This window comes from Zootoca vivipara, chromosome 1 (genome assembly GCF_963506605.1).
Source record: "Zootoca vivipara chromosome 1, rZooViv1.1, whole genome shotgun sequence".
Classification (NCBI taxonomy): domain Eukaryota; kingdom Metazoa; phylum Chordata; class Lepidosauria; order Squamata; family Lacertidae; genus Zootoca; species Zootoca vivipara.
The window spans coordinates 40,187,675-40,206,402 of NC_083276.1; the positions used below are offsets into that span (position 1 = coordinate 40,187,675).

Genomic DNA, 18,728 nt, shown 5'->3' on the forward strand with positions numbered 1-18,728 from the left:
AGTTTTATTATATAATTTCGCATTTTACTTTTATTGTAAACTACACTGGGACTCATTTTAGTTGTGTGAAGTGATAAATAAATTTCATAAACTTTAGCTAATAAACTTATTATTTAAATAAATGCTCATTGTCTATGAGATTTGTATGCTATCCCATGAAGTACTCTGGGCAACTTAGAATAAATAAGTATAAAACAATTAAAATATAAAATAAAGCATACCTTCAAAAGCAACATAAATATGACAAGAAAACTAAACTCATCACAACCCAAAATATAAAACACAGATTTAAAAACGGAGACAACCAGACTAAGCATTAGGTGAACAGAAATGTGTTCTTGACATCAAAAAGACCACAAGGGTTTTGCTAGGTGAACGTTTTTTTAGCAAGTACCACTACTGAAAAGGCCTTCACCCTGGTGGTTAGCCACTTTAGTTCATTTCACAGGGGCATTCAAAACAGGGTCTCCAGGAAGAACCTAAGTCTGGGTGGGAGGTGGGAGGTCTTTCAGGGAACCTGCTCTCAAGCCATTTAGGCCTTAAAAGGTTAGGTTTGTAAACTGAGCCTGGAAACTGACTGAAAGTTGGCAGAGCACAGGCATAATGTGGTCAAACCATCTAGTCCCAGCTAATAATTTTGCAAATCCTGTTCTGGATCAACTGCAGTTTCTGGGGCTTTATGAAAGGCCCCTTCAGTATTCTAGCAGTTACCAAAGCATGGGTAATCATGGTTAAGCTGCCACCATCCAGGTAAGGTCACCTGCAAGCATATTGGTTGAAGTTGACAACAACAATGTATTAAATTTATATACCATCCTTCATCCGAACAGCACAGGGTGGTTTACAACATACAAAGCGTTTTTAAGAAGCTTCCTCTCATTTGGCCTAATGATATTATTTTAATGTTACTTTTTATTGTATATTTCTCATTTTATGACTATTAGGATTTTTAGGCAATGCTGTTATATACCTGCTTTTCCTTCTTATAATGTAAGATTTTAAAAAACAGAACACACTTTAAGTCTGGCAAGGCAAATCAGTGGAATGGACAGGCTGTGAAGCCTTTTTTCAGTGAAGGGCTCAAATAGTAAAACATTAAAGACATATTCTGCCCCTCAAGTTTGTCTTATGCTTAATAATGACAAATGAGAAGCATTCACCCAACATTCACCCAGCTAAACAATATACTGTATAATATTACTTAATTATTGCCAAGGTATAACCAGCTTAAGGGATGCGGGTGGCGCTGTGGGTTAAACCACAGAGCCTAGGGCTTGCCAATCAGGAGGCCGGCAGTTCGAATCCCTGCGACAGGGTGAGCTCCCGTTGCTCGGTCCCAGCTCCTGCAAACCTAGCAGTTCGAAAGTACGTCAAAGTGCAAGTAGATAAATAGGTACCGCTACAGCGGGAAGGTAAAGGGTGTTTCCGTGCGCTGCTCTGGTTCACCAGAAGCAGCTTTGTCATGCTGGCCACATGACCTGGAAGCTGTACGCCGGCTCCCTCGGCCAATAACGCGAGATGAGCGCCGCAACCCCAGAGTTGGTAATGACTGGACCTAATGGTCAGGGGTCCCTTTACCTTTTTATAACCAGCTTAGGGTAACCCAGGGTGGCATATTCAGCTATGTAGCAAAAAGTAAAAGGAAGAAGATGTAAAGCTTCACCACTCGCAGTTCATTGATCTGCTGCAAGGGAATCTGTTACTTCATTACTGGACAAAACGTCCCATAATGGTGTATTAATACACCAGTCATAGCACAATTAACTGTAGGACAAGAATGACACCCCCAGTTTTGCCATTTTTTCTTTTAAGAATGCATTTTCTTTGCAAAATAGCTGCGAGTTTCTCTGCTACGTTCAGTGAATGACTTTGAGTTAGATCAAGAAGTGAGCAATGTCAGCGTCTGAGTCACTTTAAGCAGTCCCCAAGGAGAGCAAAACTGTTTTTAGAAGTTATGCAGCTTTGCCTTTCTAGTGCAGATTGATTTTTGCTAGCGTTTGATAAACTGTAATCTTAGCTAACAGCCATGCTTGACTCACAAGTCTCACTGGCTCTGTTCCCTCTACCTGAATATTTTAATTTTTGCCACCAGAATATGTTGTCTTGTTGCTACCTAGCGCTCTAAACCCTGGGCAAAAACAACTACTTTAAATACATGCCTGCTTGGCAGCTTCCACGCTGAACTAGATCTACCACATAGTGGAGAATATCTGCACAAGGAATTCTATACATATCAGTAGAAATTACAATAAATAAATAGATCATACATTTCATTTTCTGTTTTCTGAACAATGCTGCTTAGGAAAAAGGCGGTGAAAAATCTGGAACAACAAAATTAGAACAAGCAACTCTTTGGGGATGTTGGTCTTGACCGAGATGCACTTGGCATGTGGAAAACACTTTGCTTAAAAGGAGCAATGAAGCATAAGAAGTGCTGATGGTTTATTCCTCCATTTAATAGTCTTCCTTTTCAGATTCAAGGCAATATGTACATATTATAACACATGACAAATTACATTAAAAGTACATAAGGCTACTTAAGCTTAAAGCGAGGCTCAATATATTTATGAGCAGCTTTTGTGTTACCTGCACCAACTCTTTAGCCACATTCAGTTTGAGATGTAGAGGCAGCTCTTCAAGTGCCTGGACCAAAGACTGGCAGTCAACATACAACCCAGACAACTGAAAAAAAAAACCAGTAGAACATGAGATTAAATGGGCATGAATGATGGTCTCCTAAATAACTTACACACAAAAGCAGGTCCATCTGTCATCTTTTTCCACCACTGAAATGAGCTGGGTAGCACAAGAACTACATATACAGATGGAAGCATTAACAATGAAACCATCTACAGTATATGGAAGAACCAAGGTTGGCCTTTATTAATCATTTTGAAGGATCAATGGGGATGGCGTGGGGTGTTAAGGTGGGGGTGGAGTTGTGCAAGTTGAATACTGCCCTGAGGGCTTTAATGCTGCAGCTCCTCTGGTGCAACAGACCTCTGAACATACAATGGACCTTCCTCTGCTGTCTTCCTTGTCTTCATAATCATCTCTGGAGGGTGGGGGACCCTCCAGAGCAGATTTTCAAGCATACAGGAGAGGAGAGGAAACAGATGTCCTGTGGCATAAGCAGAACTCTGCTTGCGTAGCTTTGGTTACCACCTTAAACAATTAACTTAATTAAACAAATGAGTTTATGGGAATTAAACAAGCTGCCACAGAAGGCAAGGCAAATTGATGGATGAGAGCTTTTCTTTCATTTATAAAAAATCCCTGAGCCATGTCAGCACCCATAATGAGGTTTCTCTAATGAACCACCTTCTGTAAAGCTTTACACAGTTCTATGTCTACAGGTGAAAAGTTTAAATGAAATCCTAACCAGGTCTACCCAGAAGCAGGTCCTACTCAATTCAAAGAAGCTTATTCATAGATATATTAAGATTACTTGCTGTCATCAGCACTAATTAGATGTTTGCAGTAACCTTAAGCAGAAATATAGTGCAGAGATATTTAGCTTACTTCAAACATATTCTAAATTGAGAGATTAGCTTCTGAAACGAATAAATTAGAATGCCTACTTCTCATTCAAACAACATGTCAAAAGTCTGTGACAAAAGGTGTTTGATTGATATGCAGATGTATATGATAAGCATAAAATATTAATCATTTGACTCAAACTGGGTTGAAGTTCATTCATGACTTGATTGATTAATTTTGAAAATATCTAAGACACAAAGACTTCAAAACAGACTTTATGAAAATGCAGTAAATGATGAAAGTATAGGAAATTCTCAGAAGAGGTGCTGCAGACAAATCCTTCAATATCCTAAGTGCAAATTCTTTTTCAAAATAAAGCTGGAATTAGATATTATGACAGATGTGAGACTGCCTTTGAAAATCACAGCCAAACATTACTTCCCTCCAGGAAAGTCTAGGGGTACAAAACATGCGATGTCACTGCACTGCATCACTGGGTGCCATGGGGTGGGAGAGCAGGGATAACAATGTTGTGCCATACATTTTGTATCACTAAGCATCACCAGGGAAAGAAGGAAAACAAAACACGTTCAATCTCTTTTGAGGAGCAGTTCTACATCTATCGTAATTCCAGCCTAGGCTGTGGCTCAATACAACAGAAATAGTGTAGATAGCAGAGAGCAAGCCTGAACATTCACTGGACTAGTTTACTACCAAGCTTGCAAGAGAACAAAGTCTGTGGGTGACAAGCTGAAGGATGAAAGAATAAGTTTACTTTCCCTGCCATCAGACTATAATCCACTCACTTCACATGCTACAATACAGTCTGTTCCAGTTGTCTCCAAGCAAAGCATTAAAAATCTCTTACTGTAGTAACCCCCTATCCCTGGTAACAACTTGTTGAAGGCAGTAGATGTCTCTTCCTCTTCCTACAGATTTGTAGGAACTGAATTTCTTTCATTATCAAGTACAGGCAGAGCATTTTCTAAAATGCTTTTTCAACCCCATTTGTGCTCAACTTTCAAGTTCTGTGTACCCCCCACCCCACCCAAGCCTGAATATTTCTCCCTTCATACACTCTTCCCCCCTTTTAATCTTAAATGTCATTCACAGACTGGGCAAATCTCATTTTCCTCTGGTGATCCATGTTAGCACACTGAGCTCTTTTTTGTATGCACTGCTAAGCCAAACCATAATTTAGCATGAAGCAGCAAACATGCAGGGGCCTAGAAAGACCGTGGCTGAGTTAAATCATATTTTGGCTTAGCATATTGTCTGAACCCAGGCAAATCATAAGCTGTAAACAACAGGACAAACCTCAGTTACACTGAAATCATAATGCTGCATAGTAGGATTATAGAGTCAAAAGGAACCTAAGAGATCATCTGGACCCCTTGCTCAATACAAGATGTAACTACAGCATTGTGAGCCATTGGCTCCCCCCCCCCCGCTTGAATATGCCAGAGTTTGCAAAGGGAGAAGCCCAATGGAGCTAATATCTCTGCAGAACTCATGGTGTCATTCTGCTTTCCATCCATCAAAATAATGGGGATTATCTGGCCAAGTCACTTGGGAAGAAAGGGGACACCCAAAACAGTTGTTTGGGGTTCATCCCCCTGTGATTCCCTCAAATCCATTATCTTGGGAATGCTCCTGAATCTTGCTACACCCAGGCAGCCAAAATCTCCTTTTATTACTTTATTATGAGAAAGCTGCTCATTATGTTAGCAAGGCCTAATGCTTAATATTCAGGTTTTTGAAGATGGACTATTGCAATGTGCTCCACATAGGTGACAACCTTGTGACTACCCAGCTGACACAGAACACCACAACAGCCCCCCTTCTGAAATCATATTATGCATGTTCTCCAGTAAACTAGAGTTCCATGTGCATTTCAGAGTCCTAAATACCCTCTGAGTGTTTCCCATTCCATCATGGTTGAGATTATACAATGCCTTCTCTTCCCATCTTGTGCACAGTCAAACAGCAACAGATCACAGAGAAGCACTAGCATTGGGGCTGCCTTACATGTTCACCAATATATTTTCTAGAACAGGGAGATTTATCTAGGTTGGCATGCCAAGATTAAGCATGTGTGGCTAATTCTACTCTGTTTTGCCTAATAGCTTTCTACAGGGTCTTTTATTCTCCAAGTTTTAATAAAAACTGGCATTTATATAGACCATTTCCAATGTTCAAGGCACTTTACATTTATTACCTCAGTAATCCTCAAAGTAAGCAAGCAATATAATCTCTGAATTGGAAAAGGCGGGTGGGGTGGCTGAGGCAATATTGGGGGAGAACAGAGTTTGTACAGAGGTGAGGTTTGAATCAGACACTTCCTGACTCTGCTCACAAGCTTAACCACAATGCCACATCAACTTTACTGGCTGTGCATAAAGCATCATCTGCCCCGCAGAAACTGAAATAAAATGCACACAACAATCTTTTCGAGAACAGGTTGTTCTCTATTACCTGTTTCGGACAAAGGTTTTCTGCAATCCACTCCTTTTCTTCAGCAAATCTGAACTGGGTAAAGGAATCCCCTAGAAATAAAGTGACACATGTGTCAATAAATTTGCCAAATAATCAGCAAAACTGATTAAAGTTCCATGAATGAAAAATCAAGAATTCTCATATTTTAACAGTATATCAATATAGGAAGCTCAAGCAAGCCAACACCCTAGAACAATAAAAAAGCCCCAAAGAATCACACAAATATCATTTGTTATCGCTAAAACAATGCAGGAGCTACATGGTGATTATAAACTTTGTGGTGGGGAGAATACAAAGAGTGCCTGGTAATAAGGACCAGTCAGAGGTAATAAGATTCAGACTCAAAACCTTCTATTTTGCCTCAGATTCCCTCCCAGCCCCTATCCCTCGGTATCCTGTGTGTGTCTGTGCAGATGTATGTGCAAGACAACCCTATTGAATAGAAATGCACTAAATACAACCTATTGTAGCTGGCACTCATTTCCCACAACCACTTAAGACACATGCTTGTTTTCCAAAGGCACCAAACAGAGTGAATGTTAAAACCATTTTCCATTAAGGCTACAATATTGTAACAGAACATGATAGGTTTTGCATTTAAAAACAGCACTTCAGTTCAGTTTGTATGAAATAAGAGGTGACAGGACTGTTAAAGCTAGAATCTGATTTTACTTCAACATTTTATTTCTTTCAGCATTTTACATACTGCACCACACCTTCATTTTCCAAAATGTGTTTAGCTGCCGAGTATGAGCAGACTCAGGTCTATGAAAGTCAATGGCCAACTTTTGTAAATCAAAACATTACCTGCAAGCCACTAAAAATACTCTTCAAGTGGCTGATGGAAGAGTTAGGATCACAGTATGTTAAATTACAGAAGTGCTATTGTAGTTCAGTCAAGCCTGTATCTGAATCGGCCAATCTATCCCCATTTGTAAGCAGCATCCTGGAATAGCCCTGACTTCTTCAGTGTTTTGTCTCCAGTTTTCTTGTCTGGTGGGAAAACACCCCCCCCACACACACACACATGTAGGGAATGGTTGGTGCAGCCCTGATTTTTGAGGAACCCAAAAACATTGTGGGGTTTTTAATTGATAGTATAATTTGTGAGTCCGGGGCTTTCATGCCAAGAATTGGGTGAAGTCATGTTTCTGTCTGCCATCTTAGTTCAAAATGAGACCTGGTGTCCAACAGTGACAAAGCCCACCACCGCCCCTCAGGAACCCTTGTGCTGGGTTTGGTGAGAATATCTCAAGAGGCAACCAAACCTATGCAAAAAAACCAGGTGCAGGCACACCAAAGTCACATTTCGATCCACCATATTGATTCAAAATGGCACCTGGAACCCAAATGTTGACATAGAACCCCACCCCCACCCCAGGAGCCCTTGTGCTGAGTTTGGCAAAGATATCTCAAAAGGTGTCCGAACCTATAGAGAGCAAACAGACAGACAGGCCATTTTCCAAAATATATAGTGTATATATAAAAGTATTATATTGTATAATTGCCAACTTCTCTACTTACTGGAACAAATATATCTGCCTCCAAACTACTGAGTTTGTTCCTTTATCCAGAAAGGCACAATGAGACTCAAATGAACAGAATTAAACAGTAAATAATGCCAGACCCTATGATAATGCCTTCTAAATAAAGAAATATTAGTGTCCTCAAACCTCTTAATCCACAGTGATACCACTAAAGCTGGTGGGAAATTATTCTAAGCAGGCAGTAAAAAAAAAACCCACAGAGCAAGTTTCTCAAATAAAAGAAAAAATAACTACAATTCACAGAAGTACATTTAATGCAAATTAGGTTAATGAGAATGTTGGTCCAGCCAATTATCTTTTTAAAATTATCTTAGTTTGAAAAGAATGTCCTTTTACATCATGAATACTAATAAACCATCAGGCAATGCCTGAGAATGCTTCCAAATTTAAAAACTGACAGATCATAATTCCAATCAAAAGTAACTGGAACTGAAAACAAAATGGTTTAAATGCACTTCAATTAAATGTTTGTAAGCACAACATTTTCCTTTGCTCTCTGAAGTAAAATGCAATAGCTGTTGAAAATGCAAGGCTAACATAACAGGGAAAGAGAAGCTACGTTTCCAAAAACCACAAGAAATGCATTTCACTCCAACTATCAAACTGAATATATATTTTCAAAAGTGCCTTGTCTGGCTATTTGTCTATTTGTCCTTTATAGTTTCGGGTGCTGCTCGAGATACCGTCACCGATCTTGGCATGAGGGCTCCCCAGGTGGGCGGCAGACTTGGTTGCCATTTGGACACAGGTGTCATTTTGAATTAACCTGGTAGACCAAAAAACATCACTTTGGCATGACTTTGCCCATTTTTGTACATAGTTTCAGCCACTTCTCAAGATATTGTTGCTAAACTGCATAAGGGCTTCCGAGGTAGAGGCGGCAGGCTTCAGTGTTTGCATGCCAGGTGCCATTTTGAATCAAGATAACGGACCAAAACATCATTTTGGCATGTCTTCATACACTTTTAGGAATGGATTTGGTCACCTCTTGCAATATCACCAAACTCAGCGTAAGAGTTCCCAAACTGGGGGTCTTCATTTATGACTGAATGCCAGGCACCATTTTGAATCAAGATGAAGGACCAAAATGTGACTTTAGTGTGATTTTACCAAATATTTGGCATGTTGGGTCCAAGTTCACAAATTACACTCTCCATTGAAAAACAAACCAACAAACCCCAATAATTATTTTATTCTAAAAATCCCGGCCACTGCCAGGCACTCCCCACTACTAGTAACATTAATAATGTGTATCCCATCTCACTCTTGCTTCTAGGAACACAGGGGTTCCTAGCAACCTAGCAAGCATGGAGCAACCAGATTTCCCTGTTTTATCCTGACAACAACTCTGTGAAGCAGGTTAGCCTGAGTGTGTGAGTGGCTGGCCAAAAGTAACTTGAGTTTCACGGCTGGATTTAAGTCCAGGTCTCTTTTGCTCTAACCAACTCACTATTCAACAAGTTGCTTTGTATGCTTATTTGTTAATGTTACCATGCCATTCCCCAGTGCAACATGTGTGCTAGGGCAATGTTATTTTCATTAATGATACAAAGCTATTAAGATACATATTCACAATAAAGTTGGTTAGAGGTCAAATAATGCAGCAGGATAGAATTCAAAGTCACTCGTAGGAGCTGAAGCAATAGTGAAAATTGAACTGTTCAACAGCTGTTAAGAGGAAGAAAGGGAAGCTGCTGCAGTAAGCGCTCAAGAGACATCCCGAGTGTTGTTCAAGATGGGAGTGCAGACTTAAATATATCTTGTCAAGAGAGAAAGTGGTACTTGCCCAGGAAACTTCATTCTACTCAATTCAGAAAAATCATCAGATGTGGGAGTAACTAGTGGCACACAGTGGGCAGGCTGGTGTTTATGTATTATGAAAACTAGTGGAGATTTTCCAGTTGTGTTTTGCCCCACGTTCTCTTGAGACTTTCCTTTAAGAGAGAAAGAGCTTTTTTAAAAGGCTAACAGCAGCACATGGGAGGGTGGGAGGGTTGTTCAGATCTCAGCTGGGATTAATGTTTTAAGGTCCCTTAACACGGCTGCTAGTCACACAATTAATCTAAAAATAATTTGACCCTAGGAGTAAATGGGACATTTTCTTTATAGGTTTCGCCAAGTCTCTCAGCAAAAACCAAAACCAAATGAAAAAACACAAGACTCAGCTGTGCTCTAGTAAGTTGCGCAAGCATCAAGCAGGCAGTTGCCTCTACTTTTCCCTTGCTAGTTAACAGTATCACAAAAAAGACAATATTTACATATATAATCTTGATTAAATGACTCAGTTTTATACCTCTTAGATATGTAGTGAATGAGTTTATCATCCATACTATACAGAACAAAACAAACATCTTTGAAAAAAATTCCTCCCAAACCACCTGGCATGCAATATTCATAAGACATAGATGATCATCCAGATGGCAAGACAGTTTTTCATTATAACATTTGTTGTCCTTATTGTTTTTTGGGGGGAAATATGCAGGAATTTAAGTATGTAGACACAGATTTCCCAAGGTGGAAGATTTTAAATGTTAGCTACATTTTTACTTATCTACCACAAAAATTACAAAGAGAGATGACTATGTCTCCCCCTGTACACAGTGAGATTAGGAGGTCTCAAATTGGCTTGCTCACTCTCACCATCATAATGATTGGGAGCTTGCTAGTTTTACTTATTTTATTGTTTCATTCTGGTATGATATAATTTAAGAGCTGATATGGGAATTATTTTGGACTGAAGAGTGAAATTTGAAATGTGTGTATGACAGATAAGCATCCCATAGAATGTGGAAAAGTTGTCCAGGTTAAAAGGTTGCAACACTCTTTTCGTTTACACACTCAATTACATTTATAATGTTTCAAACATCTAATACTGAAAAAATGCTTCTTTCTCTTTGAAGGAACTTTGGAACTCCTCGTAGATATACAAACGAGCCCTGAATACCCCCCCCTTTTTGTTTCATACTGTTTTTTCCTTAATAATCTAATTGTTTTGTCTTTTAACTGTTGCTATTTTGAAACTCGTTGTGCTTATCTGCTTGTTTTATTATTTATACTGTTTTTCTGCTGGCAAGGTTTTACTGCTGCTATTATTTTTTATATATTTTTGTGTTTTATAGATTGTGGTTTTATGGCTTGTAACTATGTTATGAATGAATTTTATGTTTTTAATATGTTGGGAGCCCCTAAAAGAGTGGCTTAGGAATATTGAAATAAATGTTAAATAAAATGCATGTCTACCCAGAAGTTAAGTCCCACTAAGTTCAATGGAGTTTGCCCTACCTAGATAAATGGGCACATAATTATAACCTCAAATACTATCAGTTAATTTCTTATACACAGAATCACAGTGTAAGCAAGTCAACATTTTTCTGTGTTATAAAAATTTTCTTTGCCAGTTCCTAGTAGTTCAGGCAGCCATTCTTCCCAGTGCCTCTTACTTCAAGGGTTTAAAATATACACACAACTTGCACCTCAGAGTTCAATGTAACTCATATAATTTTCAGTACCAGTTACAGGTAGGTAGCCGTGTTGGTCTGAGTCGAAACAAAATAAAAAAATTCCTTCAGAAGCACCTTAAAGACCAACTAAGTTTTTATTTTGGTATGAGCATGCACACGAAAGCTCATACCAAAATAAAAACTCAGTTGGTCTTTAAGGTGCTACTGAAGGAATTTTTTAATTTAATTTTCAGTACCTTTCCCCTAATTTTCACTGTGTACATTTGACAAGGAAGAACATGCACACAAGATCTCAAATTGTAGGAGCAAGTAATTTAAACAATGACCCTTGGATTCTTGAATCCAATTTAAACAAGTAGTTCTGAAGCAGATATGAACTCTGGAAGGAAACAGCGCAAACACCACTCAACTCAAAGAAAATGAGCAGTAGAAACATGACTTTAAAACACACAAGGGACCTAGTAAGACCAAGTTCATAACAAGCTGTGCTTTATTTGTGCTGCCTGGTGATGCCATAGTCCCAATTTTAAGGGAAATAATTTCTATGTTTACACTGATTTCCCCCCTTCATCACTCTAAATTTCAAGATACAAATGTGACTTCACATGGGAATTTATTAAGTTAAAGGGTGACCTATGAGACTGGTTGCTCTCCACCAATTTCAGTCACATCTCAACTCTTTTCTTATTGATGGCATCAGCAGCGCTTGCAGACCTATATATAAATTCTTTATGAATAATTAACAGAGGTGCAGCCTAAAATATCTGAGCAGTTTGATGTTGTGCATCTGATGTTTCACATTTCTGCTTCAATGCCCTGCATTTACAAGCCATGCCACTAAAGCAAACATATTGCACTACACCAGGCTGTAAATCTCAAGCTTAGGACACTATCAAATAGAGAAAACGCAAGGAATAAGAATGTAATTTTAAAACCTTATTCCTTTGATTAATGAAACAAGTGTGTTAAAAGTAGAAAAATGAAAATCTTCTAAGCTTTGGACATTTGTCGAATCATCATGAGAGTCTGGAACTTTATCTGCACAATATTCTTTTTTTATGCCTGGAGAATACACACATGAGAAATTTATCATTGCCTCCAGCGGTTTTTTGAGCCAATTTCCTTGGCAACTGAGAAGTAACCCTAGATCCTATGTCCTTTCATGGTTTTTAGTTAAGAATGAACCTTTACATTTGCCCTACATTTGCTCTAAAATCCTTCACTTTAGAGTCATACCATGTTTTGCCAAGTTCAAGGGTTACAAAATCCTATGCTGTCTCTGATTTTTAAACACATTTGATTACACTTGTCAAATGTTACCTATTTCAAGCTTTGTAAGTGATGCTTGTACAGCATTAACGGTTAACAATTTAATGTCACTTCCACATTTAAAGCACATTTATACAAATTTAACAGACATGGCTCCCCCTGGGAAGAAACTGCATTTTACCACCCACAGAGATACAATTCCCAGTACCCTTAACAAGCTACAGTTTCTAGGATTACTTTGAAGCAGCCATGAACTGTTAAATGCTATAAAAATGCTTTGGATGTATGATGTGGATATGGCCCAAAATGAAAGTTTGCTAATTCTGCAGATATTATTGCAAGGGTGTCAAGAGGGTCAGAAAAATCTTTTGAGGAAGTTCTGTTTGCAAACTGGCTACCATTTTCTTCAGCAAATGTTGTCTAGCAAGGAACTTAATCCATTTAAAAACAACAAAACTGACTTAATTGTATACCCAGAGTTTTTGACCACCACTAAATAATCCTTTTGAAATGTTACACCTCTTTGTTAATCAGCTTCGGTATACAGTGGTGCCTCGCTTTACGAATGCCCTGCTTAACAAAATTTCCGCTATATGAATGGATTTTGCGATCGGAGGTTGCCTCGCAAGACAACGAGGTTTTCTATGGCCGCCGCTTCGTCTTGCGAAGCGTGGCCATAAAAACCTCCGATCACAAAACCTATTTGCAAAAGGCATTCGTCTAGCAAAAGGGGAACCAGCTGTAGGAAGGGAAGAAGGCAAAGAAAGATCAGCTGAAAGGCGCTGACAGCTGTCAGCGCCTCTCAGCTGATCTTCGCCTTCTTCCAGCTGCGGCTGGTTCCCCTTTGTTTTCCACTGGTCTCTGCCGGTTGCCCCGAGCAGTGAGGGGCAACCGGCAGAGACCAGCGGAACACTAGCGCGGAAAGAAGGCAAAGGTCTTTCCCCGCCTCGTGTCCGATCCAGGCGGGAGGCGGCGACGGGAGAAGCTCTTCTCCCGTTGCCGCCTCCCACCACGCACAGCCGGCATTGAGCACAGCTTCGGAGACCTCCGAAGCTGCGCTCAATGTTGGGGGAGGCAGGCGGGAGGCGACGACAGGAGAAGCTCTTCTCCCATCGCCGCCCCCCGCCACGCACTGCCGGCATTCAGCGCAGTTTCGGAGGTCTCCGAAGCTGCGCTCAATGTCGGGGGAGGCAGGCGGGAGGGCGACGGGAGCTCTTCTCCTGTCGCCGCCTCCCGCCACGCACAGCCGGCATTGAGCGCAGTTTCAGAGGTCTCCGAAGCTGTGCTCAATGTCGGGGGAGGCAGGCGGGAGGCGGTGACGGGAGAAGCTCTTCTCCCGTTGCCGCCCCCCGCCACGCACTGCCGGCATTGAGCGCAGTTTCGGAGGTCTCCGAAGCTGCGCTCAATGTCAGGGGAGGCAGGCGGGAGGCGGCGACGGGAGAAGCTCTTCTCCCGTTGCCGCCTCCCACCACGCACAGCCGGCATTGAGCGCAGTTTCGGAGGTCTTTGAGGTGGTGATATGGAGCAAGCAGTCACTAAATGTGAGCTACGATTGTGAAAAGCCTCCCGTAGGATTTTCCTCTGTTTATCTTTAAATCCGATCAATAAAGATTGCTAAGGCAAACAAACAGGGGCGGGGATGGACGAAATATTTCTTTGGAATATATATATACTGATTACACACACACACACACACACACACACAACTATATACTATATCTATATCTATAGTTGCAAGACTCAAGACAGTTACTAAAACTAAGGAAAACTAGGGGAAATAATGCAACAATAAAATGAGATCAAAATCTAAACTTATCTGAAAAAGCAGGAGACCCAGGAGAAACACCTTGCTGAGTCAGGTTGGAGAAAAAACTGTGTAGGAAGTGCCTGTCTCTCACAAGTCTTTGCGCCTGCCTGAGGTCATGTGACAGGAAATACCCAATCCACTGTTCCTAGCCTCCCATGAAATAAATTCAAGTTACGCCCACCAAACAAAGTAAGGGTTTCAACAAGCATGTTCTACACTTAAACAAAACTAGTTGGATAGCACTTTTGAGCAAGCTTCAAAAAACATACAGCTCTTCACAAATAATATTTATAGGACTTATGAAAAAAACTACTGAAAATAACAAATTAATGTATTTTTGACTGTCTAATCTCACTTTATTTTTGTGCTGTTTTCTTAAGCCAAACCTGACAGTAATATTCTTCTTACCTACATCAGATTCCCGATGACTCAGAACAAAAGCTAAATCCAGTGCAAGTTCAGGACTGATGACTCAGAATTTTTTGCAAAACATCCGAAGAAGGTAAGGAGGAAAAGCGCTTGGAGATTAGAACCTGCTGATACAAACCTCAGAAGTACTTCCAAAACTTAAAAATAGACAAGCCTGGCTATGGTAAAAGTCACTGAAAATCTTTCAAAATTGGATTATTGCAGTGTACTCTACATGGAATTACCTTTGAAGAATATTTGGAAGATCAATTGGTCCAGAAAACAGCAGCAAGGTTGTTACGGGTGCCTATGGGGTAATTTTACACTTATCCAGAAACAACTGCGTTGGTTGCAAATTTGTTTCTGCGCACATTTCAAAGTGTTAGTAATTACCTTTATGCTCTTGAATGACTTGGCTCCAGGATACTTCAAGGATCACCTCCCACATCAGAAAGATCGCTTCCTAAGAGCTGATGGAGACACCCTTCTTGAAGTGTTGTCCATATCCATAGTGCGGCCATGATCGTATAGTGGTTAATACTCTGCGTTCTGTTGCCCATAGTGTTTTCTGCCAATTGGTGTAAATATATGTGGCACATGTGCAGCACATATATGCCCTAGCTACTCTGGACAGCTTCCAACACACACACACACACACACACACACACACACACACACACACACACGGCTAGTAGATCCTGGTCTAACTTCTCCCACCCCCCTGCTACACCACTGCTTTAGTGACAATAATCACAAACAAATAACTTTTAAGAGTAGGGGTATCCTTTGAAGCTTCTACATAAGAACATGAACAAAACTGCTAGTCCAGCATTCTGTTTTCACAGTAGCCAGCCAGGTGTCTATGGGGAGGCTGCAAGCAAGACCCGAGTGCAACATTACTCACGATTCCCAGCAGTTATTCAGACGTATACTACTTCTGACAGTATGTGGCTATCATGGCTAGTAGTCATTGAGAGCCGCCTTCTCCTGTTCAGTCCTCTTCTAAAGCTGTCCAAGTTGGTGGCCATCACATCTTGTGGGAGTGAATTCCCTCGTTTAACTATGTGCTGTGTTCTTAATCTTCCAGCATTCAGCTTCATTAGATAGTCCCATGTTCAACTATTATGAGAAAGGGAGAAAAGATCTCTCTACCCTTTCTTCAAACCATGCACAGCTCTATCATGCCTCCCTTACCTTTTTTCTAAATTTAAAACACCCCCGATTTTGCAATCGTTTCTCATGCAAGAGTTCCAATTCCTTTCCTAATATCTCTAGCATGCAATTCACATTTTTCACTGCTGCACCTCACTGGTTCAAATTCTTCATTGAGCTATCCATTACAACCCAAGGTATTATTCCTGGTCAGTCACTGCCATTTCTAACCAGGAATGTACCTGAAGAAGTGTGCATGCACACAAAAGTTCATACTAATGACAAACTTAGTTGATCTCGAAGATGCTACTGGAAGGAATTGTTCTATTTTATTTTTATTTTGTTTCGACGGCAGACCAACACAGCTACTTACCTGTAACAGGAATGTACCATATATGTGAGGTTTTTTGCTCCTTTGTGCAATTCTTTATATTTGCTTTCACTGAATTGCATTTGCTATTTTACTGTCCATTCATCCACTTTGTATAACAGTAGCTCCTTTTGCAACCCCTATTTGAACGATTTGGTTTCATCAGCAAACTTGGCCACCTCACTGCTCACCCCTAATTCTAAATAATGAGTGAACAAGCTAAAAAGCACAGGTCCAAATACCAATTCTTGAGGGTCTTCACTTTCTACATCCCACCTTTGGGAGAGCTGCCCATTTATTCCCACCCTTTGCATCCTGTTTCTTAACCACTTACTGAATCATAAGATAAGCTCTTCTCTAGGTTATCTACAGGGCCCCTTCAAATAATTGGAGTGTTGTTCAGTATAATAAGTAGATTTGTATCCAAGAAAGAAAAGGCTGCTTCCTTGGAGAGTTTCACCCTAGACTCCCAATTATTCTCTGCCTTAGTAGTGATTGACATTTGATGCTTTTTTTTTTGCATTAGGTGCTTTTACTCATTGTCAATTACTCCTCCTCCACCTTTGAGCTCATCTGAAGTCTCTTATAGTAAACTTTTCTAGATAGAACAGGGGATAAACAAGGGCTTGTCTAAGTCTCTCCTGACCCTCCTGGGGAACCAGGACTTCTTTGGTGTAACCACATGGTCTCCCCGATTGAGCACCAGAGTAGGATTACTTTGGAGGCTACCATTCCATATTGCTAGACATTAAATTTGGAGCTCCCACCCAACACTTTGGCACACTAAGAGGACTAAAATACCATCTGTGCCATATCCACCATCGTCCCTCAGATACAGCTCCTATATTCTGCCATTTTCACATTGCTCCCTTCACCTAAGTGTGATCCCATGCTCCAAATGCTCAGGATCCAGAAGATGTGACACAAAATCTTTTTTCCCCACGGAAATTTACCTTATGATGTTGACTCTAGGATGGATGTATATTTATGGGAGTGTCACAGATATATTTTCAGTCTTGGAGCTATACAGTTTGTTTTCCTGCTGGGTGTTTCCTCCTACAATGAAATCTATGAATGAGAAAACACTACCAAAGGACAACATTCTCTCCCCAAGCCAGACACTATTTCTATTTACCAGATTATTTATGAGTCAGATTCCTCTATGTCTGAAGAGGAAAATACTTGGGTCTGATTTGAGGGAAGATCCACATTATATTATTTCATTACTCTTTGATAGGACGACAGAAGACGTGATGGTTGGACAGTGTTCTCGAAGCTACGAACATGAGTTTGACCAAACTGCGGGAGGCAGTGCAAGACAGGAGTGCCTGGCATGCTATGGTCCATGGGGTCACGAAGAGTCGGACACGACTAAACGACTAAACAACAACAACTCTTTGATACATGGAATAACATCAAAGATCTCAGATCCTTTAACAACTACAGAGATGAGCCAAACCACATACCATTTCTCTAGTGATGAGGCTAGAATGTTTTCACCCTGTTAGATGGTCCCAGTTAAGCCAATAGAGAGGGGTTCACTGGGTGGTATTCAACTAGCATGTCCCATAGGCACAAGTATTTCTGCTTACACAACAGGATTCCCCCCCTCCTCTCACCTGCTCTCCCCAAATCTGCTCCATAAGATTGAGGGAACCCCGAGAATAGATTTAGGAGGGAAGGGGGCAAGGAGAGGGTAAGAACATTCTGTTACACATGCAGAAATTCTTGTGCTGTGTTGGAGACAACCCACTGTCTCTCCTCTCCCTCTGATGCAACTGCATGGATAGTGTAGGGACAGCTACCAGAAAATATATGAACAGACCTCTTACTCTCTCCTTCTAAATTAGATGAAGTAAAAGGGTCAACTGCCTGTAGCAGAATCTCATTTTCTGTTCAGACTTCATCTACTGCACATCCTCATCTCATGAGTAACCTATATGGTGGCTCCCAAACATTGTAGAACTACAGCCCCTGACTAATGGCCATGCTGGTTGTGACGGATGGGAGCTGGACTCAAACTACAGCTGGAGGGCACCACCCTACTACTACCTCTCCAAGGAGACAGGCTAATTTATCTCAACCCAAAAGGTTACATGACTATTTCTAATGTTTTAAAAGTGTGCAGAAACACAATTTACTATTCTTGTCACACACATGTGTTCTCCTTAGGTCCTGGGCATATATCTCCAAGAATTTATTTCATTGCAACACTTACAACAGAATGATTGCAGAAAATGCATCAATGGGAAAACAGCATACATTAAAATTTTATGGAAATGTCCACAATCCATTTTTTTTATCTCCACAGAGATTAGATGATTGCACACAGATGGGATTCTGCTTTGAAACCTGATGGGATTACATTTGTATTATCATTTCTATTTCTGAAGCAAACAGCATCTCTTAACTGGGGATGTGAGATATAACCAAAAATTAAACAGAGCTGTTTACCTTTAGCCTCAAATATACACAGTGAAAGCCTGTATGAAAAACTGGATGTGAATTAAAAGCTCACTGAGCTCTGATAATTTTGTTGCTGATGAGGTAACTTAAAGCTCAATTCTATGTCAGAAATCTATTTGCAGTAGTGCAAAAATATGATTAAACTCAAAAAATGTTCAAGTTTATTTTATAATACGATATATAATTAAGTTTTTATATTATTAACAATTACTTTTATTTATATTGTTCTCAATGTTTGAATGGTAACTTGCCCTTTCTTGTATTTGCATAAC

At 40.2% G+C, this 18,728-nt stretch overlaps 1 protein-coding gene across 1 annotated transcript in view; it reads right to left on the bottom strand.

Moving 5' to 3' along the window:
* Positions 1–18,728, bottom strand: part of AVEN (apoptosis and caspase activation inhibitor) — a 100,851-nt gene that overhangs the window by 4,463 nt on the left and 77,660 nt on the right. Inside the window, exons 3-4 of the mRNA XM_035110782.2 lie at positions 5,956–6,026; positions 2,587–2,682 (exon numbers count right to left, since the gene is read on the bottom strand). Of these exons, the coding sequence (XP_034966673.2) occupies positions 2,587–2,682; positions 5,956–6,026 (167 nt within the window). The remainder of the gene's footprint in view (positions 1–2,586; positions 2,683–5,955; positions 6,027–18,728) is intronic.